At 36.0% G+C, this 27,832-nt stretch overlaps 1 protein-coding gene across 16 annotated transcripts in view; it reads right to left on the bottom strand.

Annotated features, from left to right (window-relative positions):
- Positions 1 to 2,086: 2,086 nt before the first annotated feature.
- The window catches only part of Lmntd1 (lamin tail domain containing 1), a 395,781-nt gene continuing 370,035 nt past the window's right edge, over positions 2,087 to 27,832 (bottom strand). For all 16 annotated transcript variants that reach the window (XM_078015053.1, XM_078015055.1, XM_078015052.1 and 13 more), the window contains 6 exons: positions 22,576 to 22,762; positions 21,761 to 21,880; positions 15,642 to 15,862; positions 14,919 to 15,091; positions 8,991 to 9,053; positions 2,087 to 3,977 (listed from right to left, as the gene is read on the bottom strand). In XM_078015053.1, the coding sequence (XP_077871179.1) occupies positions 9,013 to 9,053; positions 14,919 to 15,091; positions 15,642 to 15,862; positions 21,761 to 21,880; positions 22,576 to 22,762 (742 nt within the window). In that variant the 3' untranslated portion in view covers positions 2,087 to 3,977; positions 8,991 to 9,012. The remainder of the gene's footprint in view (positions 3,978 to 8,990; positions 9,054 to 14,918; positions 15,092 to 15,641; positions 15,863 to 21,760; positions 21,881 to 22,575; positions 22,763 to 27,832) is intronic.

Here is a 27,832-nt window from a genome sequence, read left to right as displayed (position 1 = left end):
TAGATGTATTTCAAGTTAGCACTTTAATAACCATAGATAATTGAGTGGAGATACTTTCATTATTTAAGTACAAAGTCATTGGTTTTCTTCTCTGCCCCCAGCTTTACTAAGGAATAATTGACAAATAAAACTGCATTTATTTATAAGGTACAACTTGATATTCTGATACATATGCATAATTGTGAAATGATTAAAACAAGTTTAATGTCTATCCCCTTTCACATATTTATTCTTTTTTTTAAAGAGAGAGAGAGAGAGAGAGAGAGAGAGAGAGAGAGAGAGAGAGAGAGAGAGAGAGAATTTTTTTAATATTTATTTTTCAGTTTTTGGCGAACACAGCATCTTTGTTTGTATGTGGTGCTGAGAATCGAACCTGGGCCGCACGCATGCCAGGCAAGTGCGCTACCGCTTGAGCCACATCCCCAGCCCACATATTTATTCTTTTGTGGTTAAAACATTTAAGGTCTACTCTCTTTGTAATTTTCAAAGAATGTGATATCTATTAATTACTGTCACCATGTAGATACTAAGATCTTTGGAACTCATTCATCCTTTTTAACTGAAACTTTGTACCCTTGACTAATATCTCCCTCAATGCCATTATTGTTACTACAAATTTAAAACTTTCTCAGATAGTTAAATATTAATGTCACCTGTACTGGGAGTTGAAAGAAAGTGCCAAGAGTAGTACTGCCTGAGAGAACTCTAGCCCTGATACTCTGAAAATGTGGATTCCTCTTCCAAGTTAATTAACAATCAAGCAAATATACCCTACCACAAGAACAGTATTTACTCTTTCATAATTTCTTTCACTATTTCCTGCCAAAGCTACAGTGCATGCATGTGTGTATTTTTTTTTGGGGGGGGGCTGCTTAAAATGTTCACCTCTTGTGGATTATTTAGTCTTTTTCATTATAATTTAGTTTATTCATCTGTAGATGAGTTTCTTTTCCTAAAGTGAATGATTTAACAATGATCATTCAAATGTTAATGAAAAAATTACAATTGCTGTAAGGTATTTTTGGTTTTTATTTTTTTACTTTTTATTACCAGGGGATTGAACCCTGGTACCAAAAAGTAAACCACTGAGCTATATGCCCAGTTTTTTTATTTTTTACTTTGAGACAGGGTCTTGCTAAGTTGCTTAGAATCTCATCACTTAGTTGCTGAGACTGGCCTTCAATTTTTGATCCTCCTGACTCAGACTCCGGTGCCCCTGGGATTACAGGCAGGCACCACTGTCCTTGGCTTTAAGATGTTTGTAAATAGGGTGTGGCATGTAAGCTGTAAACGGTAATAATAAAGTGGCAAGGCTCACTGCTATCCAAGACTGCTCAAACATAAAAATCAATCTTATAACTTCCATTCATAGAAAGTTAAAATAAAATGCTCTAAACACACATTTTTTTTTTAGTATTCCCTGAATAGTCTAGCCTGTATTTGACATACAGGCAACTAATGAAGCAGAATTGGGTGTATTTTCTCCAATTTACACCATCTGAGAGAGACCGAAGACCTGACCAAGAAGGAAGTTTAGGCATTGTGCTGGAATATTCTGCAGTGAGGTAACTGACAAGGAATCTACTGTAAGTCCCAGAGCTAAGCTTTTTCCCCTCTTTTCTCTTGCAAAGGCAAAAGGTTATACAGTTTTTAAGAGCATGCTTCACAAAAGTAAGCAATACTTAACTGTACCATAGTTTTGACGACCCATCCAGGAAATACTTGTGTAGAAGAGCTGAGATATTTTATCGATGAGGCATCAATGAATCAGAGATGCAGATGAAAATTTTCCTGAAACAGTCTTCAAATACAACATCTTCAAAACAGCATGTTCTGAGTTGAAACATGTTTTGGATCTAGAAAACTGCTGATCACAGGAGGGAAGTAATTGAAAACACCTGAACTTTACATACCACTTGTGTCATGTGTTTCTATTACAAATCTTTCAGGGAAATAGGTTGGGAGGCAAGTCTTTTAGGGGTGAGATCCCTTATTGGCCAGAGTCACCAGAACCCTTCTTGTTGTATGTTTATACTCCCAATGTGAACATAATAATCATCACAAATGGAGAGACAGCTGGAAGAAATTACGGACCATGAAACAAGTTAACTTTTATTGTACATTCTTACATTCTCTGCTAGTCTTTTCAAAACATCATGACTACCCAGTTTCTATGGTAACCATGAAAAAGAACAACTACATATGTTAACCAACCCATGATTCAAAGACAACACTTAATGGCACCAAGAGGCATACAGGTTGATTGACAGTTTCCCCAAAATGTACAAGTCTATCCTTGAATGTCTCAAGAATGAAGAGCTAATGGGATCTGGACAGCCCAGCAGCTAGAAAATATTCTGCATCATCACACAGGTACTTATATGAATCTCTTTTATATTAGAATAAAATGTGCATGATAAATTCTTTTGTCAAACAATGATGTCTTGTTAGATGCTTTAAATTGGAAGATGACTTCTTTTTTTTATCTTGGAAATGCTAGTCAGATTTTATTAGAGGCTTCTTAAAAACTCATTTAAATTATTTTCAAATGTTCAGTTCAATGGCATTAAGTACTTTCACAATGTTGGGCAAGCATCACCCATTTCCAGGATTTGTTTTTGTCAACATGATGCACTAACTTCCCACTCTTCCTGCTGCCCCACATCCCTGGCAAACTCCATCATGCTTCCCATCTCTATAAATTTTCTTTTTGAGATAAGTAAAAGCATACAAATATTTGTGATTTTTGTGTCTGGCTTATTTCATTGAGCATAAAGTTTTCAAGATTTATCCATGTTGTAGTACGTATTAGAATTTCATTCTTTAGGTTTGAATAACATTCCTTGCAATGTATTCCATATTTCAAAAGGTCTAATCATCTGAAGATGGACCCTCAGATTGGTTTTACTTTGTGTTTACTGTGAATAATACTCTACGAACATTAATGTTCACATATTTGTTAGAATCCCTTGATGTATCTTTTTAAGTAAGTAATTTTTTAGCTCTTTATATTTGGAAAAATTTAACCATAAACTCAGTGAGTTTCTATTCATGGTCAATACTAACAAAGTCTTGGGTTATTTTACTCTTTATTTTTTATAAGCAGATATTTGGGGAAAAAATTTCACTCTCTCTTCCTTCTCATATCACAGGATAGCAGGCACCCCATCTTCCTGCATGTGCTATACAAATACACATAAATCAATTTAAACAGGGGTATCTTCTCAGAATCAGAAGCAATCATACTTTCTGACTACATACAGGATCAAAATTAATAACTGAATATTCCATTATTTTTTCAACTTCCACACTATAGATAGGCATATAATAAGATAGCTGTAGAATAAGGAAAAATAATGGTTAAAAAATAGTTCCATCCTATTATTTGATCAAAATATTTTTTGTTCCTTTCTCATTTCCTATCTGTGGGATTTTTTTCTGGTATTATACGATGGAAGGTGACACTTCTTTGGGTGAATTTGAGATAACTGTGGACAGGTTAACAATGTTCCAATTTGTTACTCCATAGAAGTTTCACTCATTGTAGAGTTTATCCATATTGTAGTGTGTATTATAATTTCACTCATTGTAAGTCTCTAATAATTAGAAAGCTGAACTAACCCACACTATAGTTTCCAATAGTATAGAATAACTGGGCACAAGATTCATAATTCCTGATACACTACACATTGGAAAATGCACCTGTAGAAATAGCAGGAGTTTATATCTAACGGTTAGACAGGGTATAAAAGACTAAAATCACATGGTAAGCTTCATGTGAACAAAATAAAGACCATTCTGGTTTTGCTTTTGATCAATGATCTTGTTCTCAACTGCTTAGAAAAACAAACTAACTTTACCTCCTTCTTTAAAAAAAATGATCACATTTCTTATCTTTTCTGAAACAAACCATTTTCTTGCTGGCTGCTGGCTACCTCTCTTGCATGATGTGACATGCCAGGTACCCTCTTGGTGTCCTGAACAAAAATAAAATAATAAAACAAAATGACAACATGGCAAAATGCATTTCAGAATGGCAGTAGACTGAAATTGTTATAGCAATGTAAAGTTCAGATGTGTACAGTCTTTCCATTCACATTAATCTTAAATTTCAGACTTGGAATTAGCAGTTCTTTAGTGTATAAATGGATTCAGGACAATCACAGAAGATAGGAAATTATTTCTGTGACATCTCAACTTTTGCCAAGGTAAAAGGGTTTTTTTTTTTTTACCTCCTGCTAACTCAACTCTGTAACATGTGCACTTGTTTAGGTTATGGTTTTCATAATGGTTAATGATATATGGGGCTTTTTGACTCCTAAGCAACTTGGCTGTTTCATTAGATGGTGATGAATATTGTTTGTTTCTGGTCTTTAATATGAAGATCAAAATGGTTCTGAAGTAACCAGTTTAGCAACCCATTTCTTTTTTTGGTACTGGGGAATGAACTCAGGGGCACTTAACCACTGAGCCACATCTCCAGCCCTTTTTTGTATTTCATTTAGAGACAGGGTTGCTTAGGGCCTTGCTAAGTTGCTGAGGCTGGCTTTGAATACACGATGATCCTGCCTCATCAGCTCCCGAGCTGCTGGGACTACAGGCGTGCACCACTATGCCCAGCAGCAACTCATTTTTTAATGTTCATGTTTTTCATTTCCATTTTGGTGGTACTTGAGTAGTTACCTAATCATCTTTTCCTTTAAAGATCTAAGTAAAATGTACCCCAAACTTGGAGAAACCAAGTAACATACTTAAAGTGTAATAGAAAAAAAGGTGGCTTTGTTTTCCCATGTGCAGTTGGCTTGAGGCTTCTGTTGAAGTCTTAGCAGGAGGCCTCACACCCCAGAGGCCTGTGTTCTGTATCTCCTCTACCAAAGTGGAACTGGAAACATTTGCTACTGTGCTTAGTTTTCTTGAAACTATGGAATGTTTTTCAATAGCACAGTGTGGAGCCTGCACTTCAGGACTCTTGATTCTTCCTATTAAATCAAACCGTGACATAGTAAGGGCGAAGCTGGGAGGTCAAGAACAAGGAAGGCAACAAACTTGGAAAGAAGATAGTTGCAGAAAACAAATATTGATGATATGCCACGTGACTAAAGAATTTTGAACATTGATGCATCACTTTGGGGACTGAGAGGAGTAAAAATATTATCACTGCAGAGATTGAAACAATATACTATGACTATAGATAGAAAACATCAGAAAATGTGAACATTAGGCTTTCAAAATTCCTTTAGCAAAGAACATTAAATATTAATCCCTCATCTTGGGCTGCTAAATTCTGTCTTATCATTCATAAAACCCGGGCCCAGGAGAAATTGTAATGGAAAGTTCTTGTCGAGGTCCCCAGGCAGAGTTCTTGAATTTTTAAAAGAAGATCCTATGTTTGGACTTCCTGATATGGACCATTCAGAACAGTAAAGATGTGTGATTATGGCTCAGTTCACCAAAGGACTCCATCATCAATACTTCATTAGGAGTGCCTAATACAATGTACAGGAGTTCCTTGTGTGTGTGAGTTTGCCATGGATTTAATAGCCTGTGTTAGCAAGGTTTGGTGCTTTCTATAGGTTCTAAGCAATTGCAGACTCTTTAGGACAGAGCTGTTGATGTATAACAAGACCCGGTTCTTTTCCTTCTTTCTTTTTTATTCTCTATCCTACCATCCTCAGTGTCTCCCAGTGATTACGAGTGTTCATATGGCAGGTGGCAGCCACAAAGGATAATTTCCTGGCTTTCCCAGTGTTCTCTAATTTATGGAAAGTTTTTCTTCCCCCTGCAAAATTGTGTGACATCACCCACTTACACTGCCCATTAGTCACACAATAGAACTCCCACACATTCTGAGCAAAGTACTGAGTAAAGAAAGCATTTAAAAGCTCTGACTCTGACTACACTGTGTGTTTTTAATCAGTTGTTGCATAGAAACATGATTAGCAAAGACCCCTGAGGTTGAACTTTGATTTGCCTGTGTTTGTCTCAGTAATTGGCATTCTGTTAGGTTAGCAATTTTGGAAGTAAGACCTAAATATTTTTTGCAGTATAGATCAGGCTTTAAATTCTCATAGTGGCCAACTCCTCTCATGATGAAAATGTTTTTCTAGTGTCACTTCTAAGTGTGTGGTGTTTTCTCCTTTCAGATAGGTTGGAAGTGGGGCAATAAAACCATCTTTAAACTTAATTGGCAGAAGGGTGTGTAAGAACATCAGCTTTAGGCTGAGATTCTAGCCTTAATTGTGCTATTTACTATGTAAGTGGCTTTAGGTAAATTACTTAATCTCTCTGAGCTAAAGTTTCTTCAACCATAGACTGGAGATGAGGTCAGAACTGCCTAACCTCGTAGGCACAAATGAGATGACGTGAAAGCAGTGACATTCTGTACAAGTGTGTAGCATTATTAAGTTGCTAGGGAATGCTCATGAATGCCTACAAGAACTGAACCAACGATGGATTTGTCTCTGAACAGATATGCCAGTCTCAGGAGCTGAGTGCAATTGATAATTGATTCATTGATAGATACCTAAAATGAATAAAAAAGAATGTTTGCTCCTGGCACATTGATGGTCAATCCTAAAGGTACTTCTTAGAGTGGGATGGAGACTCTGAGAAGACAAAAGGTATCTAAAAATACCAAGAACTTTTCAAAACAGAGAGGATACAAAAAGCAATCAAATCTACCAAAGAATCTGCATGAGAGAGAATCAAAGAACATATCTGTGGCCATCACAGTTAAGCAAAGTAGTAACTGAGGATGATTAAGAAAGGCTAAAACACTTTGCCAAAAATATATTATTCAATATCAAATTAGATGATTCAGAACACTTTTTTTCTCCAACCCAAACAAACAAATGCTTGTTTTGTTTATAATAATATGCCCCCTTTTCAATTCATCTGCAAGTTCACTATTCAGTAGGATTTACTTCTGGCTACAGAGAGTGAACGTGGTGACTGGATGGTAGAAGTGCTGGTTGCTAATGCCTGTGCAGATTTCACATCCTACCCTTTGCATTTCAACCGCATCCTACTAAGGATTGTGGCAACTGGAGGAAATACCAGTGGAGACAGAATTCAAGACTTTTGGGAACAAGAATTATATCACTGGAAGACAAGGCTGGATTCTCCAACTTTTTGGAGTTTAAATACTTTTTGGAGTTTAAAATACTTTTTGGAGTTTAAAATATTTTTTGGAGTAATTTAGTTTTGGTTTTGTGGTTAGTAACTGGTTGATTTTAGTTCTTAAGTGGAATTGTTGAAATAAGTTCCTTTACGAGCCCAATGGCCTTTAAGAAACAAAGAAATCTTTTGAGTAGGCAGTTTTATAGGTTAGATATGAGATGTCCCCCAGAATCTCATGTGTGAGATAATGCAAAAATGTTCAGAAGTGACATGACTGGGTTATGAGAGCCTTAATCTACACAGTGGATTAAACCACAGATAAGGATTAACCCGGTGGTAAACACAGACAGGATGTGGCTAGATGAAGCAGGTCACTGAGGGTGTGCTTTTGGGGTTTATATTTTGTCCTTGGTTACTGAAGCTCTTTCTCTGCTTCCTGGCAGTCGTGAGCTGAGCTGCTTTCCACCACACTCTTCCACCGTGATGTATAATCTCACTTCAGGCCCAAAGCTATGAAGTCTTCTGACTATGGACTGAACATCTGAAACTGTGAGCAAAAATAAACTTTTTCTCCTCTAACTTGTTCTTTTCAGGTCTTTTGGTCACAGGGATGAAAGATCTGACTAAAACAGGAACTAAAATGACCATAGGAACTAAAATGTACTGTCATAGGTGCAGAGTTGTTATTGAGTATTAGAAATCACTGTAGATTTTCAGTGTTCATTATGTATCCACCAACAAGGATAGGACAAGGGTTTCAGGAAGTAAGAGGTGACATGTCCTTGTTTCCCATTCTTAGAAAGTTTATCATTCAACAGGAAGATAAAAACAGACAAAAACCTAAAATAGGGGTGTTGTGGCCAACACATCTTTAGGAAGTAGGAAGTTCAAGGATTTGATGTTATAGGAGTGAGGAGAGTGAGCTCGTTAAGAGTAAGTGACCTCCGGAAGAACATAAGATGAGGACTAGGGGAAATCTAGGGAGGGACAGCTGAAGGCAATTGAACAGTTCAGCCATCAGAGAAAACCTAAAAAGTTGGTACGCACAGGAAGGTGGCTGTAGGGACACAAGAGGCCATCGGTTGTGTGGAGAAGTAAAGTCAAAATTAACAAGCTAGAGGTTGGGTGGCAGTAGTTTCAGTCTTAAGCCAGGGAATAATCCAAAAGTCAGAAAAAAATGAGTAGGAAAACCATAGCCCAGTCATGAATATGTCCTAGAGAATAGCACTGACCATAAGGCTGAAAAATCACCTCGTCATCAGCGTTTGCAAGAAGGATATGAACCTAATCACTTAAAAAACAGAAAACCCCATTTGTTGGGATCTTCCCCGATTACCTAGTAGTTGACATGACCATGAAAAAGTTGATGCAAACCTAAGAAGTGACGGATTAAGTGATATAAGGTCGACTGGCAACTGAGTAGAGGCAGAGCTCCTCAGCTTCTTCTCATCACCATGTAAACAATATGCAATCACAGCAGTGTCTTTAGGCAGAAAAGCTTCTGTTATGTAATTACAAGTCTATTGACCATAGGAACTAAAATGAATTGTAATAGTTGCAGAGTTGTGGAGTTATTGAGTATTAGAAATCACTGTAGATTTCAGTGTTCATTATGTATCCATCAACAAGGATAGGACAAGGGTCTGGGGCAAGAAGTAAGAGGTGACATGTCCTTGTTTCCCCTTCTTAGAAAGTTTATCATTCAACAGGAAGATAAAAACAAATGGCCCCCAAAGAATTTAACAGGAAATTAGTAACTGCAAGATAAATAGGAACAATCCATGTTCTGATGACTTTTAAAGACATTTCTGTAAACTATTTGTCTTCTTATCTTTCTGCCGAGAAAGTAAATTTGCAATACCATTACTTACCTTTAAAGTTTGAGTTGGTTGTTTATTGCTTTTGTAACTTAGATTTCCTTTTTTTCTTGGTCTCTGAAAATAGGGAGGGGAAGGACAAAAGTTCAGTCCACTATTCCAAGCAGTGACATTTCACATTAAAACAAATACTAAACATACGAATTTTCCTTCATTTGAAGAAGAAACCCATGGTTTAAGGATCATATTTAATGGAGACTTGAACCAAGTAGCTTGAAAACTACTTGGAAAATATCATTTATTAAGTCCACGTTTTCAGTGAATCATTTAAAAATCATTTAAAAAAATATATTTTAAGACATAATTAATGAAAATCTTGAGGAGAAAATGTCCATCTGGAAGATCTGTATCTATATCTATATAAACAAGAGGTTTGTAGAATAATCCGACCAGCCTTATAAAATTCCTCAAATGCTTTCTACACTTAGACCTACCATAATAGCATAGTAGTTAGGGAAGGGAGGTGGAGGAATTGGACTGACTTATAAGGGATCCATAAAGAATTCAATGGTCAGAAGGGGATGCTGTCTCACCTGCCATTTTAGTCAACTCTATACTGGTCGGCAAAGTGACAAATGTGGGGTCTTCCTCACTCCCATATATAGTGGTCCCTGGGTAACCATGGAGATTGGTTCCAGTTCCCCTGTCCCCATCCCCAGAGATGTTCAAGTCCCTTATATAAAATGGTATAGCATCTGCATATAATCCCCACACATATTCCTGTACACCTAATCATCTCTAGATTGATTATGAAATTGATTATAAAAATTTGCATATAATCCCCACACATATTCCTGTATACTTAATCATTTCTAGATTGATTATAAAATCATTTCTAGATTGATTGTAAATGCTATGTAAATAATAGTTACACTTTGTTTTTTAGAGAATAATGACAAGAAAAATGCCTGTTCAATACAGATGCATTTTTTTCTGAATATTTTTGATCTACTGTTGGGCAGATCTGTGGATGCTGAAACTACAGATATGGAAGGATTATTTTACTTAAGCAGGGATTAAAAGGTTATTTGTATAAATATAACTTTCACAGCTGGGAGTAGTGGCACATGCCTGTAATCATAGCTACTTAGGAGGCTGAGGCAGGAGTATTCCCCTTGCAGGCCAGTTTGTTCAACTTAGCAAGACCCTATCTCAGGGATGCAACTCAGTGATAGAATGTCCCTGGCTTTAGTCTCCAGAATCTCTCTCTCTTCTCTCTCTCTCTCTCTCTCTCTCTCTCTCTCTCTCTCTCTCTCTCTCTCTCTCTGTATATATATATATATATATATATATATATATATATATATATACACACACACACACACACACACACACACACACACACACACACAGTACACACATGCACCACATGTAGTTTTTACATATGAAACTAGTATATCAAACTGAAATAGTGTTTAATTGAATGACCCTAATTTCAGATTACTTCTAAATCAGATATGAGCTCTTATATTATTCTTATAAAATAAAAGACAAGAAAGCAAAATAATATTCTAAGTACAGATAACAATGAGCTACTTTGGAAAAACCAAAACTAAAACAGGACTAGTTCCTCAGCACTCCTAACCCTTTATTTTTCTATGCAAACTTGGTATTATCAAGTTAAATTGTCACGATTTGATTACAAAGAAAGGACATCCAAAAGCCACATGTGAAACTGTGATCTGCAAGGAAGATTAACAATAACTTGGTGTTTTTGTTTGACAGTCATTTGCTTAGCCCCTAATAGGTTTCTTAATCTAATGAATCAGGATTGTGTTTCGTACATACAGTATAAACTTTTTGAATAGGAAGTTATGGATCTGGAATATAAACAGGATTCTCAGATATTTTCCTTACCTAGGCAGTGGTTAGATACAAGAAGAGTGGGGCTCATTACTTCTCGTCTTCCAGAGCCATTTGTTGGCATGAAATACACCTTGTAAATATTTTATGTATGTCCTTCCAGACAGAGTAGCCTGAGGATGAGGGTTTTGAATTGCACCCTGAAATCACGTTCCTCAAGAAACAAAGTGCTATAGAGCTGATAACATTTATTTAAAATTCTCATCTATAAGTTCTTAAAGTTTAATGACAGGATTATCAGTAGTAGTACTATTTATCTATTTAAATTCAGTGGATGATGGCAATTTATTAGGTAATTTGGACCTGAAATATTTAGCACCTAGCTAATTTAATCTCAGTACTCTGACTTCCTGAAATAGTATTTTTTAATTGTGTGAGGAAATGGATAATTAATGCATATATTTCCATAAATGAAGCTACAGTCTTTCATAATGAAAGGGCAATTTAAAGTACTCATTTTGTAACAGTGAAATTTTTTTTTATTTGGTCATGACATCACCTCATTATTTTGTTATTAGGACTTCTACCTTGGAATTCTTTATTAGGTTGTTAAAGAAACATTTCAGCCACAAAAAGAAGCACATAAATGATGTTCTCACTTGTCTGTCCTTTAAAAAATAGTGCTGTAGAAATACAATGATGTTCAATCTAAATTATCTGAAAGCAACAGAAGAGGAAAGCTGTTATCTTCAAATACAAGATGTAACAAAATTTTCCTTCACATGGAAGTTCCTAATTTTTGGTACCATTATTTGATAATGGAACATGGGCAGAACTTGTTGGCATTCTGCAATGTTCCCTCAAGTTATTATTTTCTATTCAATTTGAGAGTAAGCAGTCTAAATAATTATTCTTTTCTGGTCCATAGAATAGTCGGATGCTTGTGTTTTGTTTTGTTAAAAAATTTCTATATAGTGATTCAAACAATTTCAAGTTATTGAGTAATAATGCCATATATACAAATATAATATTGGCTAATATTCTAACAAGTCATAGAAATATGATATTAGACATTCCAAATTCCTCTTCTGAAAAAAAATTTAAACTATGAAATACAAACAGGGATGAACAGAACAGATACTGATCTGAAGACAAAATTTATTTCAAACCTGTATTGGAAGTAATTTCTTTTCTTTCTTTCTTTTTTTCTTTTTTTCTTTTTGTCTTGTTTTGTAGTACTAGGGGTTGAACCCAGGTGCTTTACCACTGAGTTAGGTTGATAAGGCTGGCCTTGAGCTTGTGATATTCCCACCTTAGCTTCCCAAGTAGCTTGGATTACTGACAAATGCCATCACACCTGACAGTTTCTTATGGAAAAAAAAATACTGTGATCTCAAGATAGAAAAGCCAGATCCATTGAAGTGTAATGAGCAATTGTCTACAGTCTGATTTAAATAAATTTCCATAATTGTTATCTTAATATAGAGCTTACACTGATGAGATACATCCTCATTTCATTCCTGTGTTAGGCTATCTATGTTCTAGTTTCATTGATTTTCTAACAGGTTGGCTTTTGCCATGGGGTTCTGTAACCTTCAGAAACAAAGAGAAATGATTATAATTATTACTATAATAACATCTACACTGAAGTTAGGAGTGCTGTAGGGTCTCCAATTAAAACAAATCCCACTGAACTGTACAACATGGATCACAGATGATAGGCGAATGCATTAAAAGTGTGCAGTAAAGTGCATTCAGTAATCAACTCTAATGTCTGTCAAATACTATTTTCAGACTCATTTCTTCCATAACCTGAGGTACAGAAGGAGACTGACAAAGTTGTCCAAGATCTGCAAACTAATTTCTGTAAGAAAGCCCGTGCTTCTGGGTCTAGGAACAAAACTGTCAGTACTGGGCAAACATATCAGCTTTGGGAAAGGCCCCAATCCTGTGGTTCTTTTCATGTTCACTCAGTGCCAGGCCTTTGTGCTCAACTAGCTCCAGGTGCATACTTTTCTACCAAAATGTCTGTCTTGTCTATCTTTTCAAACTTTATTATGAAAAATTCCAAACACACAGAAAATATCAATGAATAATACAACCATATTTGTATATTGAACACCCATATTCAGCCATTAATATTTTACCATATTCACATTATATGTCTGTACTTACACACCAACCCATTAGTAAGTATGTAAAAATTTCTGTATGAATCTAAGAACAACCAATATGCAATTAACACACCTAACAAAACAACAACTCGATGTCTAATGCTCATTTTATATTTAAATTTACCTAATTGTCTTAAAAACGTCTGTTCTAACTGATTTTTGCTTTCTTTTTAACCAGAAGCCTATTAAGTGAAACTAAATCTTAAGTGGCAACAATGTTGTGTGGGCCATCTGGCTCAGATACAATGATCCAACTTAACAATGGTTTAAACAAGATTGTTTCTTTCTCATTTAACAGCCTGGAGATGTGCCAAAACAGGGCACTTAAGGTGGCTCTTCTGTCCTCAACACATGGCTTCATCTCTGAGTTGAAGACGGCAACTCCAGACCCTGCTATCATTGCCACAAAGAAAACACAGGGGAGCTAAAACTCCAAGAACATGATCCAGATGTTGCATACAAAATTTCTATCCATATTCCATCATATAGAATGTTGGCACATGGTTCTGCTAGCTGCAGCAGAGGTGAGAAAAACAGTTTTTATTCTTGGTGTCCATGTGTCCAGATTTTCCTTGGCCTCTGGGTCCTGTGCCTAAACAAACAATGGTTTGGGGGCACCAATTAGCCATCTCTACCACAAGGTATTCCTGGAAATGGCAGAACTATATGACAAACTATATTATAATGAACTCCGAATACATTGTAATGCAGTAATAGATTTATTCTATTTTTCTCCTACACTAAATAAGTTTCATATCATTAATGTTTGTTTTGAGTGATTTTAATCAATGTACTTCTTTCTTGTCAGGGTATAAGCTATCCGTGCTTATTACTATAACAATGCTTTCTTCCTTTTCTCTTTTTTTCTTTTTTGTCATCAAAAATTTTAAAACAATTTTTAAGTATAACATACATGCAAGAAGGTTCACAAATCACGATTGCACAGCATTTTGAAAACATGACATGTACTAGTAAATACTACTCAGATCAGGAAATGGAGCACTGTCAATATTCTAGATGCACTGTCTGGTACCTTTCAAGTACTCCTTCTTTTTCTTGGAGATGACTACTATTCTGGTCTCTGACACCATGGTTCAGTTTTGTATGTTTCTGAATTTCACATACATGGGATTACCCAATACACATTCCTTTCAGTATGACATCTGTTACTCGAAATTATGCCCATGAACGTCATTGACATTCTTGCATGTAGCAATAGTTCATTCATTTTCATTATGTATAAATAATTTATAATCTATCCATTATATTGTTGATGAACAATTGGATTGCTTCTAGTTTTAGTGTATTGCAAATGCAGTTGCTGTGACCATTATTGTGTCTTTTGGCATTGTGTTCTTTTCATCCAGGTTTTTGTTTTTATTTTTAAATTACGATCATCTACTGAACCTAATAGACTCTCTCCCTGGGGATGGGTTGGGGGAAATCCTGTAGGCACACATTTTTTACCAAGTTTAACAGGTTCAGGGACTTCTGGGGGAATACATTCCCAGATCCCAGGTTAATAACACCAACTCAAAAAGCTTTATTTATGGGACTTAATAAGTTTATGATAGAAAATGAATCAGAATTTGGGATTAATACTGTTGTTTTTGGAAAAGATGGATATTTTTAGTACAGCATAACTTGTAAGATGAATTTTTCTTGCTTGATGAAAAAACAACAAAAAAACTTTTCTCCAAGCTTCAAGAATCCTACATACTTATGCAGGTCATGCTGTTCTTTTGATCTATTTGTTAGTTCAACAGATATTTATCAGGAACTGTAGAAGACGCTGAGCTACAGTAAATGTGATTGGTTTACAATACTTTTTTTTTTTTTTTTTAGGAGCCTTGCTTGAAGATCTAAATCTGAAGGTTTTTAATCCTTATCAAAAACACACACACATTCCTTGCTCTCCAATGGAATAAATACCCTTTTGATTTACCTGGGGCTGGATCAGGTCTGGTTGACTGACACCTGGGCTGTCTCTCCAAGTTGCTTCCAGTAGTGCACATGTTGTACGGGTCAATCAGAGGACAGTAAGGATGTGCAGGAACAGAGGGACTATGGCCCCAAGGGCTTCGATTGGGGAAAAGACTTGGTGGGATTTCCTTTTCTCTGAAAAAGAAAATGACAAATTTTAACCCAAAAGGTATCTTATGCTGTGGCACTAGTGTTGACAGTGTAATTAAAGTGAAAACATGCTTTAAAACCAAGAAAACATGGCTTTTCTAGACTTTGTGGGCAGAATATTTATTATACAACCAGAAATATTTGCATACAAATGAATGACATTCTGAACCTCTTGATCCAAGATTAAATGCCTAAGTGATATATATCTCTCTCTCTACCTAAGCACTGATAAAGACCTGAGGACAATCTCACCTCTTCACCCTGGCAGCATCCTTTCCTTGAATAAAGTGAGAAGGAAAATGAAGTGGCTTGGTCTCAACATGACCAACTGAAGACTGTCAGCCTTCATTGCTACAAGTATAAAACTTCTCCCTCGGTTTTTATGCTTCTCACATGGCTCCTATTCAAAACAGTTTCTTAACCATGGTTGACATATTACTTATTCATCACATAGCTGTCACCCAGTCATTCCCAGGTGCTCAGTTACTAATTTTTGGATCACCCAATAGAACAAACAAAATAAAATATCCTTTACCTCTTAATAAAAGGTGGAGTTTGTTCCACTAGACATGTTGAGGTATCTCCCCCCTTAGATTGATCTTGGTTTTCTTTAGTTACTGCAGCTGTAGGTGTGGTCCACTGAAAAACATCCTTTCTGAATGTTGGAGTTACGACTGAACATCTGTCAAATTCAATGTCAGTCTCCAATTTTTCCCATGCTTGCTTCCAGTGAATAGGAGTGTACCAAGCAATAGCCTAATGAAAACGATTTATTAATAGTAAATGTTATTGGAATGATACATTTTTAATGTCACAGACTCAGTGCAATATAATCTGTTTTTTAAAATAAGGTTTATTATGTATATTTGAAGTTTACAATATAATGTTATGGGATATGTATGGATATGTATGGATAGTAAAATGGTTACCATCAGACAGCAAATTAACTATCATTTCATGTAATTGCTTTTTCTATGAAAACAGCAACTAAATTTCACTTATTTAATCCGTTTTGTCCCATCATGCCATAAAACTATATTATATAATTTATGATATAATTAATCTATAAGGTAATTATAATGGTATAAAATACAGTATTAATTTATATAATATATAAGCTATAAGTTATTATTTTCAACATATTTTAATGTACCTGTGTCAAATTCATTGAAGTATTTTCAGAATTGAAAACTTGGGATTTAATAATGGGTTAACAAAAATAACATTACAAATACAAGTTTACTGTAGTCCTCATGTTTTATATTAAATCTCTTGACTTTTTCATCCTATATATATTCTTTGATTTATATTTTATATTCTTTATATTCTTTGATTTATCTCTCCCCCTGGGTAACTAGAATCCATCCGTGTGTGGCAGATGACAAGATCCCCCCTTTTTTTTAAGGCTAAATAATATTTGTGTGTGTGTGTGTGTGTGTGTGTGTGTGTGTGTGTGTGTGTATGTGTGTGTGTGAGTGATGTTTTCTTCATCTATTTGTTAAGGGGCATTTGTTTCCATATCTTGGTATTATGAATAGTTCTGCAATGAACAAGGAGTGTAGATAACTTATTAAGTGGTGATTGTGTGTCCTTTGGGTATACATCTGGAAGAGGGATTGCTGGGTCATGTGGTAGTTGGTTTTTAATTTCTTAAGGTACCTCCCTCCACACTATTTTCCATAATGGCGGCGCCAATCTACATTCCCACCAGCTGTGTAATAGGTTTCCCTTTTCTCACACCTTTACCAACATTAATCTCTTGCTTTTTGATAATAGTCACCTGTATAGGTGGAAGGTAGTATCTTTTAGTGGTTATTAGTTGCATTCCCTGATGGTTAGTGATGTGGAACACCTTTTCATAAATATATTGGGCACTTTTATGTCTTCTTTGGAGAAATGTCTGTTTAGATACTCTGCCCATTTTTAAACTGTATTATTTGGGTTTTTTTTTTTTTGCTATTGAGTTGTAAGAGTTCTTTATAAATTTTGGCTATTAACCTCTTATCACATTATGATTTGCAAAATATATTTTCCCAATCTGTAAGATGCCATTTTAATTTTTTGATTGTTTCCTTTGCTGTGCAGAAGCTTTTTAGTTTTCCATGGTCCCGTTTATTTGTTTTTTGTTTTTGTAGCCTGAGCTTTTGGTGTGATATCCAAAAAATCATAGCCAAGGTCAATGTCCAGGTCCTCTCCCACTATGTTCTCTTTTAGGAGTTTCATGATTTCAGGTCTTACATTAAGGTATTCTATCCATTTTGAGATGATCTTTATGTATGCCATAAAATAAGATGCGACATAATTTAAAAACCAATCTGTATAATGTCATTTACCTACTGTGTGTGGATTAGTGAATTACTTAATGAAAGATCTAGGAAGATATCTGCTTTTACTTGCCAGTTCTTTATAATCTCAATCAAGCCAGCCACATACTATCTTGGACTGTGTTCTCATATAAAATGGGGAGAGTAGCAGTAGGGCATCGCTTTACAAGAGTATTTGAAATTCATTTAAGCTACTGAATTTCATAACTATAAAGAACTGTATAGAAAGTAGTTGAAATATTCATAAGTTAAAACTTTAAACATTTACAACAACATTATATGTACATCCATATTTTGAGATGGAGAAATAGATAGTAAAACCAAAGGCATGGAGAAGAACACGTTTTCCAGCTAGAATCCTGAGAGTTAAGAAGTCCCATGAACACTAAAGCTGGAGTTTGCTTTAGTTTCCTGAAGCATTTGGACAATGAATATGTGCAAAAATTACTCAGGAAAATCCTGCATAGTGACCAACAATTATATCTTTATTCAACAAGAGAAAATTAATGCTCTACTTATTCTTGTGATCTGTTTTTAGTTTATAAAATTACAGGTTTCTGCTTTATGCTGTTATTGTTAAAAAAAAGCCTCTGGTTAGCCTGACAAATTAAATAGACATAAAGATAACATCAAGCAAATTGGGTGAGGCTACGAAAAATGAATGAGGACATGTAATCTTTTAAAAAGTTTGTTTTCATGAACAACAGCAAGAAAATCCCACAGTTGCAGCAGATCATCAGTTTGAGATCCTCCCTCTTTTAATAGCTGAGACATACACATTTATTTTGAAAATAAATTTGTGATCATTTTAGTGTGATCTTTCTTAATTACATTGCATGCCTTTCCTAGGCAAGAGCAATATTTTATTTCTCTCTGGATTGTAAAGACTTAAAAATATTTGATGACTATAATGATACTGTGATAAAATGGAAACTCCCCTCTTGAATGTTGGTCTTAGGAATATTTTGTAGGCTATTTTCAGTACTACATAAAAATTCTTAAAAGATGTGATTTTTAAAAAATTCTGTCATTTTATTAATCATAAAACTTGGAGCAAGACATCTAACTTTCCAAGTCCTGTTTCCCTCCTTTGTAAAATACTTGAATTACTGAGAATCAGTAAGATAGTGTATCTATAAAGAGGTCTTCAGTGAGTTGCCTACAAGGGATTTGTTCCACATCTGGATCTCCAATGCAGAATGATGGACTGGGAAAATTCCACTGAACAAACCTAAGACATCCATCATCAGTCGTCCATGGGTTGTATGTGGATCATCGCGCATGGAAGCCTAGTAAATAGAAACATCTGGTGTCTGGGAATTACCAGTGGACATTTTCTCTGGTCAGTTGCCCAGGGACAATGCGAATTTCTATTCTGCTCTGCCATGGTCCACAAAGCACCTGAGATGGGTGTGACCTGCCAAGATGTCAATCAACCTGCCAACTGTAAGACATCAGGAAGCAAGACTCCACCCCTGAAACCTTATCCCTGCCTTCGCTGTACCCCCTTAAATAAACCACCAGAGCCATCTTTTCTGTACCTAGTTCCAGCTCCCTTGTGGTCTAGATCTATCAGAGGCTTTGCTTTTCTAAATATATTTCTGAATATTTGTGTTTTGCTATTCACTAATTATTTGAGACTTTAAGTTTTAGGGTGGCTTACATTCTCCTGGGCAGGAAGAAGAACTCCCCAGTGAGATGCTGGCCATCGCCCCCATTAGACATCTATTAGTTTGTCAGAATAGAGTGCAGGGGCTATATAAATCCTGTGGGACAACAGTGTACCTGCTAGAAAAAGTCTAGCCCTTTTTTAAAAAATCCATAGATTCATAGATTATAAGTGATTAATCATACAATCTCTTATTTTACAGATGAGAAAATAGAGTGAAAATGGCATAATTAATTCATGGAAGAGCAAAACTAAAATCTACTTTTATACTACACCCTAAAGTTTGTAGTTATATGGAATATTAACTCTTGTCATGTCAGTGACAAGATAACTCAAAAAAAGTAGTCTAAATCAGGGGCTGGGTTTGTAGCTCAGTGGTAGAGTGCTTGCCTAGCATGTGTGAGGCACTGGGTTGGATTCTTAACCCTGGATATAAATAAATAAAATAAAGGTCCATTGAAAACTAAAGAAATATTTTTTTAAAAAAGTAGTCTAAATCATACTTTATTTAGGTTTCTTTTAAAGATTGACTTCTAATGTAACTTCTCTTTTTAAAAATAGTATTATGCAAGTTCAGAAACAGGATAAGTTTGTTTTGTTGTAGACAGAAGATGGCTGGCTCTGTGACTTTCCCCAAAGATGGATTATTTTCTAGACACACACACACACACACACACACATATACACACACATACACACATTATTATAGTTAGATAACTAGGAAAAAAAGAACTTTGTGTTTATATTAGGGTTTCAAGTTGATTTAAAATTACATGTCAGCTTGTTTGGTGGGAATATTTTCTAGATGAATCAAATACTACTTATTGCTTTACCATGAGTGGCATATTCCAATGGGATGTGACTCTCAGGGGAAAAAAGTCTTGCTAAGGTCTGAAGGGAAGGAAGGATTTAATAGGTAAAAAAGGTGAGGAAGAGAATCTCTGAAGGAGCAAAGCATGTGCAAAGGCTCTGTGGCTTGAAGAAGCAGTGAGTACTGGGAAATGAATTTAATGAAGGACAGAGTGGTCATGACAGAGCATGAGGAGCACAGGAGAGGACAGTCAGGGAGGTGGAATGGGGCAAGATCCCTCTCAGATTAAGAGCAACTGGGCAAACTCCCTCTCACAGACTCAGGACAAGTGTTTCTTCCTGCCAACAATTTTCCTGACACTCCTTTACATAGTTGACATCTGTGACATGGGCTGTCATGCTCTGTGCACATATTTCTCTTTAAGTACTGTTTTCACAGCATTGCAGTTATTTCTGGCTAATTCAATTTCTACTTAAAAAAAATTCTGTGTCTCCTAAGGAAAAGGACTATATCACATGTAGTTCTGCATCACATGCCACCATGCCTGACAGATAACATGTATATAAATATCTTCAAAATAAACCAATCAAAGTAGTTCAAACCAGCAAGTAAAACAGTCTAAGGACACAGTCTAATTCAGTGGCAGGGAATGACAATTTATAAGGTGCACATTCCAGGCGCTCAGGGACTTGGTCTGGTTCAGCACCCATCACCTGGAACAGTGCACACATAAGCAGCAGCCACAAACCTGGTTACGAAGTGGATACATGTGATGAAAGTTCTGAGCTGGGAACTCCCTTCATACTAATCTGGGCTTTACTAACGATTTCTCATGAGGCTGAGGAAATAACTTAGCTTGCATAATTTTTTTCTTCCCAAATAGTGAAAATTATTATCAGAAGTATAAAATTCAATTCTAACCCATAAAGGGACTTAGAGTGGACTGAATAAAGTCTGCTAAATGACATCTGGTGAGTGCTCTCCCCATCTAATGAAAACTGATCTCACAGAAAGGCATAAAATGGCTCTTAATAAATTAGCCAAGTATTCTAAAGGGAAAGTCAAGTGATGATGGACCAAGAAAGAAGCTGAGAGAATCCGATCAATACATTGTGTGGGTTAGTAGTTATAAGACACCATGAGACCAAGGATAAGAAAAAAAGGCAAATATTTAAGAAAAATCTAACCATTTTGAAAAAGGAATAACTTTGTTGTCATACAAACACACCTTTAAATTTTATTAGTATGTCAGTGGATATATATTTATGATGCTATTATACCAGGGAAAAATAAAATTACAGTATAAAATTATCAAGTACTGGAAACAAATTACACAAAGCTATTTATAATACAATTAATTTTAGAGTGGACAAAGAATAGTCATTTCAAATTAAGACTAAGTTTTTATAAGGATATTGGTCCCTTGGAAGCAGATCATATTTCTTTAAGTTATATTCCCAGCACTTAATACAGCCCTAAGAGTATAGAAGCTCCATAAATATCAGAAAAATGAATAAATGAATAGACTGTTATGTAGTGCCCTCTTTACCCTGCTCATCAAGCTAATATCACAAATAAAAATTTTCCTGGACTCTGAAATTTGAAGTAGTTTCTTAGAAATATGGCATATCAAAATCATTTTTTTTTGTCAAATTTGTGCAGTTCTTTGGCATTTGGACATTGGAAAGAGGGTGCTGTTGGATTGATTGCCTGATGTGTTATAGCATTTAGTGCCGACTCTCTTCAAGCTTTGCAGGATGGAAAAACAGCCGAGTAAGCTACGAGAAGAAGGGGACAGAAAGAGGGTTATCCAGTTTGCTAAAAACTATTGTTACAAACCAGACACTGACTTCCCCGTTGGGTTTGCACAGAATCGTTGTACAATCTGGACTTGTTTTAAATTTGTTTTGTTCCTTCCAAACAAAGTCTGATGGTGGATGATGCTTCGCTTCAGATGCTGCTGCCCACACCTGCAAGAAAACATTGATGAATGCTGCTGGGCTCAGCAGAGTCCCGTGAAGGTCACAGGGTCATTGCAACTTAACCTATCTCAACAGGTGAGATTTTAGTGCTGTTTATTTATTTTTAAGAGATGAGGTCTTGCTATGTTGTTCAGGCTGGCCTCAAACTCCTAGGCTCAAGTGATCCTCTCAGCTCACCTCCCAAGTAGCTGAGAGTACAGGGGGGTGCATGCCACTGTGATTGGCTTCAGGTGAGGCTTTAAAATATAATGGCTATGAAATATTTAATACCAAGCTGTGTACCACACCAAACAGCTACTGCACATGACTTAAGGGAAGGCACAGGAAAGATGGGGAATCTTCCAGCATCATCTACAATTACCTATTCTGCAAAAAAAAAAAAATCTCTTTTCTTGTATTCTAAGGACATGGTTATTTACAGTAAGGAAATAGGGAACTCCACTTTTTAAAAAAGAGATATCATGTACTAAATTGAAGAAAGCTGTGAAATTTTGATTATGGGTATAAATTTTTACCCAGAAGATAGATCAATTGGCACAATTAAGTAACAAGAACAAAAAATAATTACTTTTTATGGACAGATCTGGGGAAGATGCCACCACTGGTACCGAGTCACAGGCTGATGGGGCCAATGAACTTTATCTCTACAATTCCAGTTCCTCCTATTCCTATCACATACTCACCGTCACTGTGGAATTGGCCTGCATTACAATATTGGGAAGGAATTGGTACAAAGAAACTGCTTGTCCCTTCACATTCTGCTGGAGAATATGATCTCCAATCTCTAGTTCCTTGTCAGGGGAAGAGTTAAGGAGCCTCACAAACAAACCCTGGGCATTCACTTCAGCTATTTCAATGTCTCCAAGAGAACTGTAAAAATAAAACACAAAGATTATAAAAGTGCCTTCTGATATGAATGTCTTTGGCTCACTTTCAGAACTGAAAAATAAACATGCTTTCAAAGTTGTTCCTAAGCTGTGCATTCTACTGGGCATGTTCTACATAGAAATCATGTATTTTTTAATCTAAGACAAATGGCTTGATGCCTTATTTCTGTTTCTTTATTGACACGATAAAATGATCTGTTTCACACAAGATAATTTAAGGAAACCTAAAATGTGCAGTAAGAGTCAGAGTATGAATGCCCATAGGAAGGTGTGATTATAATTTTTTAAATTTCCTCCTGCTCAATTCAAAACCATTGTGACATGAAATTCTCAAGAGTAGATTCAAGAGAAAAGTTAAAACTTTTAGTTTACTTCTAATACAGTGACTGTGAAGCAACTGCTTTAATTCAGCTTTTTCATTGCTGTGACCAAAAGATCTGACAAGAACAATTTAGAGGAGGACAAGTAATTGATTCTTGGTTTCATTGGATCAGTCCATGATTGGCCAGCTCCATAGCTCTGGGCCCAAGGTGAGGCAGAACATCATGACAGAGGGCATGGCAGGAAAGCAGATCAAGATAGGCAACCAGGAAGCAGAAAGAGAGTTCCTCCAGAGGCAAAATAGAAACCCCAAAGTTACACTCCCAGAAACTTATTTCTTCCAGTCATACCCTACTTGCCTGCAGTTACCACTCAATTAATCCATATTAGTGGATTAATCCACTGATCAGGTTACAACTCATAATCTAATCATATCACCTCTGAACATTCTTGCATTGTCGCACACACGAAGTTTGGGGGATGCCTCATATTACAACTATCTGATTAAAACAAATTTGGAAAGTGAACATGTTATGCAAACATAAGATGGTATTTTTTACCTTCCACTTGTGTTGAGGACTGAGTATGTTCCAGGTATCAGCATTTTTCAGTGCGTGGGTCACAGCCCATTAGCAGGTTATGAAATCACTTGGATGGCTTAGGACCAGCATATTCAAAATAAAATATATCCCTACCAATAATAATCACCAATACTACTAAGTACTAGGCACTGGAAAAAAATATATCTGCATCTATCACTATCTCCATTTATATATCTTTCTCCACAATTCATTTAATTTTCACAAAACATACATATTTCTAATTGAAAGTCATAATAAAAAAATGAGGAAGCCTTTATCATCTCATTTAAGTCTTACAACCAAGTGAGACATGTACTATTTTTAGTCCCATTTTATAGATCAGGAAACCGGTTTAGAGATATTAACTCTCATGTTCAGGGTCACTCAATAAAAATTAGTGCTTGCCCTCTGCCTCATTCAACTAGTAAGATCTCAAATTGGTTTCATCCAATCACTCAATTGTTTAACGTCCTGCACACACCCTGCTTGGTGTGCACTGCTAGAAAACATCCCCTCACCCCTCTCCCACACACTATACACAGATTGTTGCTACCCCAAAATTATTGGTTTTCAACCACACCTGGGCCTTTAGCATCTCCCTTCATGATGAACAGCAAGTTGTCTTCTTCATGAGCTGAGCCAGTACCTTTTACCACCCCCCAATTATGTCCATATCCCTCCCCATATCTCCATTCTCCCTCTCAGCAAATAATCTTACTGAGAAAACATATCTATGAGAGAGAATTGTTTTCCTGATTCCCAGTTAGAAGCAGGTTCGTTTATTACTGCCACATACCTTTCCCTGTTGCAGCCTACTCTGCAGTAGAAGAGGGACTCTTCTCCCACTCAACGTGAAGCCCTTGGGTGACTTCCTCCTCTTCTTCCATTCATTATCCTTTAACACCAACCTCTCCCTCTAGACTGCATCTTTTCTCAAATACATACATATTCTTAAAGTGCTACAACTTTAAAAAAGAAAAGAAAAACAAAAACAAAAACAAAGCAACCCTCCTCCACCTTACAGGTCATACTATTCCCCAAACCTGATTTTGAAGACTGTATCATAAATTCTTCACTTCTCATTCACTTCTCAATCACGACTGCCTATGTCTGCTACAGATGCAGATGACCAGTGCCCTTCAAAGTTGGTAAGCTGAGTGGTATCTGTTCAGCCTTTGTCTTTATGTCTTTGAAAGATTTGCTTTTGCCAGATAGACCCTCTTTTATGAAAGTTCCCCTTTTGCTTTGCTTCTGTTACCTGTTTGCCCCTTTTCAGATTTATCTTCTTTGATCACCTCTCAGATGTCAGCCCATGACATAACTGTTTTTAGCTCTCTTTTATTTCCATCACACTGTAGAGTGGTATTATCCATGAACAGGGCTTCAGTGATCATTATCATACCAATGATCACTATGGTAAAATCCATTACCTGACTTAACTGCTGCTGAGCTTCAGACCCATAGTAACAACTGACCACAGGCCTCCAAAGGTAACTCTGAGCTCATCATTTTGGACTGCTGTGATCTATTCTTCCAACTGAAAAACTCTTTAAGAGAACTGCATAATTTCCACATTGGCCATGCCTGAAACTTCCATGGCTTTCCCTCTCTTATCCTCCATGACAGTTCTGTTCCTTCTGCCTCTTTGGTTTCTTCTGGGTACATCCACCTATATAGCTGCCATCTTTATTTGGCTCTCATCATCTTGTGTGATATCATCAGAGCATCCTGTTTTCTCCAGTTCTTCCTGCTCCTAACCATTCTGTTTTGTTTCTAGAGCAATCTTCATATGATTCATACCTGACATTGAATTTTCCTGCCAGAAATCCTTTAGTGTATCACCCTTTCCCCCAGATAAAAAGTTAACTTCACAACATGGAAACAAAGCCCTACCTAGTCTGTCAGCCTCTTTAATCTCTTTCTCCTTCCTCCTATCTCATGCTTAAACTGCAATAAGAAAGAATTCCTTACAAGTGCATAATGCATGCTGAGCATGCTCATAGTGCATGCTTCACTCATTGCTTACACAAATGCTCTTCCTCCATATCCCCCATATCCTGACTGACACCTCAAATTTTGGGCCTCTTAATTTTTTTTCAATATCATAGGTGCAAAAGGATATCTCATTGGTTGCTCAATTTTCCACTTTGGTGAGTTATCTGTTTATATCATTTTGTTCACTTTCCTATAGGTTGTTTTGTATTTTATAATTGATTCATAGAATTGATAGTATTTAATACATACATACATATATAAATTCTGCAAGGAAAGCCTTTTTAAATATATTCATCTGAAATGTGTCTTATGGTATAAACTGCTAAAATTCTTACTGTGATAAAATTCATCAGACTCTCTCTTTATAGTTTCTGCTTTTTTGTTTACCCTTCTGATAACATGGCTGCCAAGAAGCGATGGCTCACTGCCACTGCCCAGCATCACAAGAGTATCATATAGCATCCAGGTAGCCCAGGAAAAGATTGAAATTCAAAATACAAAGTTTGATTTCTCCTAAATGCAAGTTGCTTTTGCACCACTGTCAATTTGAAAAGTTGACTGTTTTAAGTAAGGGACTGTGTATGTGTGTGTGTGTGTGTGTGTGTGTGTGTGTGTGTGTGTGTGTGTGTGTGTGAGAGAGAGAGAGAGAGAGAGAGAGAGAGAGAGAGAGAGAGAGAGAGAGAGAGAGAAAGTGTTTCATATAGAGTTCATTTTCCTAGCTATGTTTGTTAAATTGTTCATAATATCCCTGCTGATTTTTAATGCCACCTGTCATGTGATGAGTTTCTGAATATTGCAAGGCTTTTTATCTGTTCTATTGATCTAGCTGTCCATCCTATGCCTCTACAAAATGTTTTTCTTTTACATTGCTTTATATTAAGTTTTGGGTTTGTGGATAAATCTTCCTTTATTTTCTTTTTCAGCATAATATTAGCTGTCTTTGGACTTTTGCACTTTGTGGCAGGATGCCCAGACACATCCATCCCTAATCCCTAGATTCTATGAATATGTTATGCTACATGGCAGGTATAATTAAACTTATAGATCTAGGTGGAGAGATTAACCTGAATTATTCAAGTAAGTGTAATCTAATAAAATGAGCACATAAATTAGAAAACTTGCTTTACCTGGAATCAAAAGAGAACTGCAGCAGAAGGCAAAGTTTTAATGCAGTATCTCTGGCTCTGACATGAAGGGGTCTGTGTACCCATGCGTAAGAACTGGGGAGAGACCTCCGGGAGCTGTAGCAACTTTATGCTGATAATCAGCAAGGCAAGGGGCCCTTAGTCTTAAAACCATAAGCAACTGAATGTGGCTAACAATATCAAGATACATGATAGCAGACTCTCTCCCAGAGCCTCCAGACAAGAGGTCAGCTGTATGACATCTTGATTTTGACCTTGTGAAATTCTAAGAAGATAAATAAGCTGAACCAATCTAGATTTATGACTTTAAAAACTGTGTGGCAATAAATGGATGTTATTCTCCTATTTTAAGTCCCTAATTTATTAGGTGGCAATTTGTTAGGGAATCAAAAGAAGTCATTTTATAGCCTGAGATTTTAGAATCATTGAGATTGCCCAGTTGGCCTATAGTTTTATATCCAACATTCTCATTGGAGGTTAATTCCAGTGTCTATTTCTATTGATACAGTAATTGCCAATATTTTTATTATTTCTTTAAAGATAAGTGTCAATTTTTTGTGGTTGACTTTAAATTTTTCTTTAGCTTTCTGTTTTAGAAATTTTTCTATAATTTACTTAGGTTGTTTTTTGTCTTTTATCCCACTATGAGTTAGTAGTGCATCCTGAATCTTGGCTTGATATCTTTCATTATTGGAAAAATTCTCTGCTATTGGTGAAAATTCCATCAATCTGTTCTATGTCAATCTTTTCCCTACTTTACTAATTACAATCATAAATATATAAATATAAATGTATGCAGCATATATACACATATATATGTACACACACATATATGTACATCACCCTATTTGTCTGTTGTGTGCTTGTTTCTAACCTCTTTGCTTTCTATGAATCAGTATGGATATTTTCTGGCTCTGACATGAAGGGAAAATATTATGTACTACAATAATTCTCTCTTCTGCTATATCAAATACTGATAAAACCCATGTACTAAAAGGGTTTTTATTCTTT

The sequence above is a fragment of the Ictidomys tridecemlineatus genome, chromosome 6 (assembly GCF_052094955.1).
Source record: "Ictidomys tridecemlineatus isolate mIctTri1 chromosome 6, mIctTri1.hap1, whole genome shotgun sequence".
Classification (NCBI taxonomy): Eukaryota; Metazoa; Chordata; class Mammalia; order Rodentia; family Sciuridae; genus Ictidomys; species Ictidomys tridecemlineatus.
The sequence above is the reverse complement of the archived record's forward strand: the minus strand, read 5'-3'. Positions and strand labels throughout refer to the sequence as shown.